Raw genomic sequence first — 7731 nt, 5'->3', positions numbered from 1 at the left:
CCGGCCACGTAGCTGCCTGCCAGGGGGCGAGCCTCCGGCTGTGCCGTCTCAGCTGGAAGGCCAGCTCCTTCCGCCCCACATTCATGACTGAGGGAGAGCGACACTGCGTCAGTCATATTTATACAAGGAAACGAGGTAAAGTAACAGCTGGAAACCACGCTGTAGGAACACGACCTTGACACGCTGTAGGAACACAAGCTCTGACACTCTGTAGGAACATGGCTGTTGACATGTTGTAGTAACATGACCTTGACACGCTGTAGTAGCACAACCTTTGACACTCTTAGTAACACAACTGTTGACACCCTGTAGTAACACAAGCTCTGACACGCTGTAGTAACACGACCTTGGACAGGCTGTAGCAGCACAGCCTTTGACAGCTGTGTTGATGGAAAGCAGGTGTGTCCCTGGTACAGGACGGCGACAGTGTAAAGGCTGTAGTTCCGCTGTCTCTCAGTTTGACCGGCTGACGGGCATGGCCCGGTAAGTGGGCACTGAATCTGGGCGGGAGTCCGCATGTCCAGGTTGTTCTGCAGCATCGAGGAGGGGCTCCCAGGCGCCATTGGGAGGGTGCAGGCGCTTGGAGACGCGCTGGGCAGACGGTGGTTAGGGGGGCCCGGTGGTCACATCCCTGCGACTCTGGGCTGTGCCTCTGGGAGGACCAGCAGGAGTCAGGGGCTGCAGGGCTGAAGGACAGCATTTTGCCTGCAGGTCACAGGGGCTGGTCCTCAGCCCAGACACAAGCCGCGCACCTGCCGCCCACCTGCAGCTGGGCACGCGCGGCCTCCCCACCTGCCCATGACGGGCAGAGAACGGCTGATGCATAGCGAGCCGCAGGCATTTGTTTCAGAGTCCCCACGACTCCCCTGATGGCGAGAACACTGAGCCCACGGCGCCCGCAGTGCACACGCCAACCTCCCCAGGACGCCTCGAGGCAGGCGGGGAAGTTGTGAAAATAAATTCCTTAACCTGCCAAACACTACATTGTTAGCTTAGGAAAACCTGGCTTTTCCCATGAGGAGAGCCTCTTCCATTGTCCGTTATTTAGGAATATCCCCTGATTCCAAAGCCGGTACGGACTTTCCCTGTTTCATGAGGCACAGATCGTCAGCGAGTCAGGACTTCCCTGTGCAGGCAGTTCAGCAGTGACCTTGCGTGGAGCCCCTCATCCTCTGCCAGGGCACATGCCGGCACACGTCTACCCCCGGCTCCCTCCCCGAATAGCGCTTCTTCCTTCTTTGTGGTTTTGATATTTATCTGAGAATTGAACATTCCCTCGAGGAAAACTACACACAGTGCCTTATGGATGCCCCCGGAGCTCCCAGAATCCTGGAACCCGCCCCCCTCAGGTCGGAAATTACCGACCGACATAGTTTAAGATCTCAGAAACGCTCACCTCAGGGAAGTCACAGCATCGTTCTACACACGCAGCGCGAAGCAGCCTGTAGATTATCTTAATCCACTCGCCGTTATTCTGTTTTATCTGGATTATCTCTACATCGCTACCCTGTTACCTGGGTGTTTACGCCGTTGCCTACAATGTAAGATGAGAGTAACTGGGGCGGAAATAACATCGGCATCCTATGAAGAGAAATAAGGAAGTCCTGCCCGGCTGGCGGGGCTCAGTGGTTGAGCATCGACCTAGGAACCGGGAGGTCATGGTTCGATTCCCGGTCAGGGCACATGCCCGGGTTGTGGGCTCAATCCCCAGTGTGGGGTGTGCAGGTAGCAGCCAATCAATGATTCTCTCTCATCATTGATGTTTCTATCGCTCTCTCCCTCTCTGAAATCAATACAAATATTTTTTAAAAAGAAAGAAGAACATCACTGCCTGTGCAGCTGGGGAAACACTCAAGGTCAAGGTCACGGATCTGTGGCTACAATGTATCAACCACAGACCCAGTGAGAGACAGGGGGCTGCCACAGCTTTACCTGTATCTGTCCGCAGCAGTCCTCTCATGTCAAATCCTCTCTCCCCTTCCATTTCAGCTGAGTGTGGGGCGAGGGTCACAGGCAACGAAGGGACGCTGCTGTCGCCGAACTTCCCGTCCAACTACGACAACCACCACGAGTGCATCTACAGCATCGAGACGGAGGCCGGCAAGGGCATCCGCCTGTGGGCGCGCACCTTCCAGCTGCAGGAGGGGGACACGCTCCGGGTAAAGGCTCCCCCCGACACGGCGCCTCCCCTGGGGGGCCCTCCCTCCAAGGCAGACGGGCGGGTGTGCACATGCACCGGTATATTCCCATTACGCTCCTTCTCCAGTGGATCTCTCCCCCCGGGAAGGCGGCCGGAGGTGCCACTTAGTGGAGGGAGTGTGGACTTCGAAGCAGCTCGGTCTGTGGCCCTGGGCCCGACGGTGTTAGCTGTGTATCTTGGGCAAATCATTTCACACTTTGAGCTTTCAAGTGTGTAAAACACGCAGGCTGCCTGCCACCCGGGCTGGTGGGAGGGTTAAGTGGTGGAATGTAGGGGCGTGTTCCAGCCCTGTGCCCAGCACTCACACCACTATGACAGCTCAGGGGCCCCAACCAACCCCCTGTGGCCACTCCGTGGACACGCGGTCCCGGCATTCAGAGCTACGATGACCGTGATGTGACTGTGGACACATCGCAGCCACGGTCAGGGGACCACAGAGCCAGCTCGAGTGGAGGAGCCACGCGGGGACCGGACAGACTCAAGGAAGCAGGCCCGCGGGATGAGCGGGGTCCGCAGCAGGCCTCCGTGTGTCCTGTGATGGCGAGTGTTGGGCTCAGGAAGGGCCTGTGGTGTCCGCACCCAGCACCCCCACACCCCGGGGGACTCCAGGGCACAGGCAGGGGGATCGGGTCCCAGGCGCCCAGGTCTTGCCTTGACCTAGAACATCCTACCTCCATGTGGAAATGCTCCGTGACCTCAGAGGCTCCTGAGAGCTGCCCCCTCTCCTGGGACTGTGCAGGGAGCGGGGCCTCCTGGGGGCCGGGGCCCAGGGAGCGCCCACTGCAGAGCGAGCCTCGGGCATTACAGACAGGCCTGGAACAGCACAGACCAAGGCCGGACCTCGTCCCGTCCATGGCCGCTCGGTCACCTGAGACATGGAAACTTGTCCAGGTCACACAGCTGACCTGTGGCCAGATGGGGCGCGTCTCTCTTCTCATTCCCTTTGCAAAAGTCTGGGGGGTTCATTCTCTTTTTATTTATTATTGATTTCACAGAGAGAGAGGAAGGGAGAGAGAGAGAGAAACATCAATGATGAGAGAGAAACATGGATCGGCTGCCTCCTGCATGCCCCCCACTGGGGATCAAGCCCACAACCAGGGTGTGTGCCCTGACCAGGAATTGAACTGTGACCTCCTGGTTCATAGGTCAACACTCAACCAAAAACGTCGGCTGGGCTGGGGTTTTGTTCTTACAGGCACATGACACTCATGCTGACACGTCCCCATCCCCTCCCCCGCCCCCCCCCCAGTGCTGTGGGTCCCACTGTTGTTAAGCTGTGAGGCTGAGAGAATGTGCAAACCCAGCTGCAAGGGACAGTCAGTGTTCCCCTTCCCCCCCCCCTCCCCCCAGTCCATCATCTGCTCACACAGGATAGAGGGGCCTGGCCGGGCCTTGACCCCATTAGCAGCCACACACTCAGGTCAGGAGCTCCAGACAGAAGCGCCTGCCTCCCTCCCGAGTCCCCGTGGGACGCGTTTCTGTGCAGAACCCAGGAGGTGGCTGTTCCCGGGGTCCTCGCACTGGGCGTGTCTGTGGGCAGCTCACGCGCAGCACAAATTACTGCTCAGCTGAAACCACGGGAGTGACAGGCTCTCGCGTGACACCCCCCAGGTGTTCGACGGGCGAGACGGCGCCTCCCGGCCCCTGGGGACCTTCACGCGGCGAGAGCTGCTGGGCCTGACCCTGAACAGCACCTCCAACCACCTGCGGCTGGAGTTCGACAGCAACGGCACGGACACGGCCGCTGGCTTCCAGCTCAGCTACACCAGTGAGTAGCCCGGGGGCGGCCCCTCCCTCGTCCCCTCGTCCCCCGGTTCCTCGCGATGCGATGCTTCAAAGTCTCTCTGATACCAAAGGCCACGGTACAGGAAATTAAGCCCTTTGGTTCTGAGCATGAATATTTGTTAGTGACCATCAGGATTAATGTCTCTATTGGACAGTAGGCGAGTAACGGCCTGGAAAGATAGCAGTCACCCCAGACCCAGCGCATTAGGCCCCGACGAGGAAAATGAGCGACTCAAATCCTGCTTAGTGGGGAGATGACAGCGGAAGTGTCGGTTAACCTTGAGCAAAAATGCAATTAAAGTGGCCGACTTCCTGAGAAAACCGTCCACGTCCGTGGAAATGACCGCTGCAGAGGCTCAGTGAGAAGAAAGCATGTGACATGTATTGTGTGCAAACTGCAATAGCGATCGGCGTGTGAACCGCCCGATAGCCCGTGTTTTAACCTTTATTATAACCGGGGCTCCACGCATGGAGTCACTGCCCAGAAGGCTTTCTTGTCAAAGCCGTGGGCGCTGACTGCAGATGAAGGGCAGGCCTCGGCCCCTCTGATGTAGATTCACGTGGCTGTGTTCATTGTTGATTTGCTCCTTGGTTCCTGGAAGGAGCTGAAGCCACTTCCTGCTCTCACCGTCTTTGAGCCCTGGAGGCGTGATGCTGGGGAGGACGGGAACGCTCTGAGGGAATATGGTATTCACTGCAGCTCCGGGGACTCTTCGCGCACCCGTGGCTCTTGCATTCCTGCTGCCTCAGGGAGCCGACCAGCCAGCCTCCCCGAGCCTCGTCCGCAGGGCGGGGCCTGGGCCTGGCCTCCCCTCTGCTCCGTGTGCTCCTCTGTGGCTCGTGGCCAGTGGGGGCCTCTCCACGCAGCTCCCAGGAAACGCGCACCTGAGCTGCCGTTTCACGTCCCATCACCTTTCCGACCTCCTCGCTGCCTCTGTTTCCTGCCCACTCTTTCCAGCTGGGGTCGAGCAGGATGGTGCCTCGAGTCTGTATTCTCACGGTTGTGCAAAAGGGCAGCAGACAGATCCACGCCGACTGAGCGCACACCAGGGGCTGTGGGGGAGGCGCTGAGCTGTCCCCGTCTGCCCTACCAGCCGCCCAGAGTCCGCTGCCCCCACCCAGCCGGACTGGCCGCAGGGCTGCGGCTTCTCTGTGTCGGTCTCTCTTGCTCTGTCCAGCGGATTGGCTCCAAGGCCACGCTCAGCCCCTGGGGACCCCGTGTTCTCCACGGTCCCAGCACAGCCTTCCACCGTTGCCGCCCATTTCTCTGCGTGATTTTGAGAAACCTTGAGTCTGTGGATCTATTTATGGGCACTTGGTAATTTTAAATATATATTTTATTGATTTCAGAGAGGAAGGGAGAGGGAGGGAGAGATAGAATATCAATGATGAGAGAATCATGGACCAGCTGCCTCCTGCACGCCCCACACTGGGGATCGGGCCCTGACCAGGAATTGAACCGTGACCTCCTGGTTCATAGGTTCACGATCAACCACGGAGCCACACAGGCCGGCCGGCACTTGGTAATGTTTTACACAGCAGCGCAAACTTCTAAAAGTAGGAGAAAGAAATACTGGGGATCATTGCTGTTGAGCTCCTCGTGCAGTCAATTTGACGAGAGTAATTCTCTTTTCTGCCCGGGTCCCTCTTTGCCTCGCCTACAAAAGCAGACTCTCCAGTGGGTGAGGATTAACAAAAACTAACAAACAATCGAAACAAAACAGAAAACAGGCGCTCCGGGTGCCCGCCAGCTCCTGAGACTGTCCCGGAGCTGGACACGCTGCCCGGCGGGAACCGACACGCATTATACAGTCGGCGGTGCTGACGGCTCGACAATCAAAATACGATTAACTTCACATTAAATTCTTAGCTTTAAACACTGAGTAATTAAGTTTAGGAAACCCCACGCAGCCGCAATGTGCTCGAAAACCTAAGTGAAATAATCGCCCCCCAAAGATGCCGTGCGAATAATGGCTATGAAAAGTTTTGAGCAAATGATTAAAGCTGAAGTCTGTGTAAGGCACCTCCAACTCTCTCCCAAAGACTCGCTAATTGCCTCTTGCTAGTTAATTGCATTCCTTAAGAAACATTCCTGTGTAAATGCTTCAGATCCATAATTAATCTACCCACAGGAGCGGATTAGAAAACGCCGACAGAGTAAATATATAGTTTACTAAACATCCTCAAGTTTGGGAATGGTTACAGATAGCATCCGCCCGTTCTCTTTGATACTGTAATGGACCCTCGCATAGTTCTCATTGTACATTTGACATGTATCTTTATTTATGGTGGTGGCGACAGGGTTTTCCAGAGGGGTGAGAGATCCCGGGTGCTGGAATAGTCCAGAAGCTTCCAGAACTTGCCACCTCCCTGCTCGGCACTCCTCAGCCGTGGCCAGTAGCTCCTTTCCCTCGTGTTCGCGAGGCAGAAGCCGTGTGCCCACAGGGTGAGGGGGTTTTCTGGAGCTTCCGGGTGGGGCGTGGCCGGGCCAGGACCACCTGCAGGTCCCCTCGGAGCCAGGACTGTGAGGAGCGTGTTCTCAGACACTGCAGGGACCCCCCTGGATGAGCTGCAGGTACATTGACGGGTGTCAGCGACCTGAGGGCCTCGGCCAGGAGCCAAGGCAGCCTCGGGGACACGGTGCAATACAGCCGTCGGCGCTCATTAAGCAGCTAGTGGATCCTGATCAGCGGGCAGGGAGGCAACACACAGCGGGAAAGGGGACGTCCATTCAAGCCCTGCTCTTTTCCGGGTCAGCCTGTTCCTAGAGCCGAGGGCTGCCTGCCGAGGCCGTAGTTCCGTGGATGGGACGCATCGCGAGGGAGCGCCTGGCGGTGGGGACGACGTGTGCATTTTGGATCCCCCTCCGCGCCTGGCAGGATGTCTGATCCCTGATATAAAAGGTGCAGGTGGGGCACTGAGTTCCGGGAGCTGCCGGGCGACCAGGAGCCGGGCTCCCCTCCGGGAACATAAGCCGCCCCTTTCCTCCCCCGGCGACAGAGACGCTGCAAACAGCAGGGAAAATCCTACTGAGGACGCAGGTGTTTTCGAAGCGTTTCAGCAAATATTTGCACAAAGAGAAAAGGATTCTGGGAATTTACCCTGCATTGAATTCAGGATTTAGCTAACCATCGGCTGACTCTTTTTGGTGTTTCACAAGAACGTCCCCAGAGCAGTTACTCTCCAGGAGCAGGATGTGGGGAGGTGCGGGCAGGAGGCAGGCCTTCTGGATTGTACACTCTGTTATTGGAGCAGGTGACCAGCCCTTCCCCACAGCTCACAGGCCCGCTGCCCGCGCGCGTGGGCACCCCTGGGCCGTCTCCTGGCCGTGGTCTGGAGGAATCAGCGATGGTGGGAGGCCCGCCGTGTGTGAGGGGGAGGCGAACGCTCCTGTTCACAGTGACGGGCCTGGATGGCCCCGCGGGCTGGGGCGGAACCTCGCTCAGTGGGCACGCAGCTGACTCAGTCCCTGTGACGGGCGGTCGGCGGGGGCGGGGCCCCATCAGTGGCCCTTCACGTAGCTCCTCTTGCGTTGAGCTCGACCCTTCATGTTGTCTTATACTTGAGCCTTAATTCGTCTCCTCTTTACCTGGCTTGTTCTTTCTTCCCAAATGACTGACTAGAGCAGCGGTTCTCAACCTGTGGGTCGCGACCCCTTCGGCGGTCGAACGACCCTTTCACAGGGGTTGCCTAAGACCATCCTGCATATCAGATATTTACATGACGATTCATAACAGTAGCAACAT

At 57.6% G+C, this 7731-nt stretch overlaps 1 protein-coding gene across 1 annotated transcript in view; it reads left to right on the top strand.

Annotated features, from left to right (window-relative positions):
* Nucleotides 1-7731, top strand: part of CSMD1 (CUB and Sushi multiple domains 1) — a gene marked incomplete at its 5' end in the record, with an annotated part of 650642 nt that overhangs the window by 487496 nt on the left and 155415 nt on the right. The window contains 2 exons of the mRNA XM_014528690.1: nt 1990-2159; nt 3812-3968. Coding sequence (XP_014384176.1) covers nt 1990-2159; nt 3812-3968 — 327 coding nt within the window. The remainder of the gene's footprint in view (nt 1-1989; nt 2160-3811; nt 3969-7731) is intronic.

This window comes from Myotis brandtii, unplaced genomic scaffold (genome assembly GCF_000412655.1).
Source record: "Myotis brandtii unplaced genomic scaffold, ASM41265v1 scaffold646, whole genome shotgun sequence".
Taxonomy (NCBI): Eukaryota; Metazoa; Chordata; class Mammalia; order Chiroptera; family Vespertilionidae; genus Myotis; species Myotis brandtii.
Note: the sequence above shows the minus strand (reverse complement) of the source record. Positions and strands in the feature narration are given on the sequence as shown.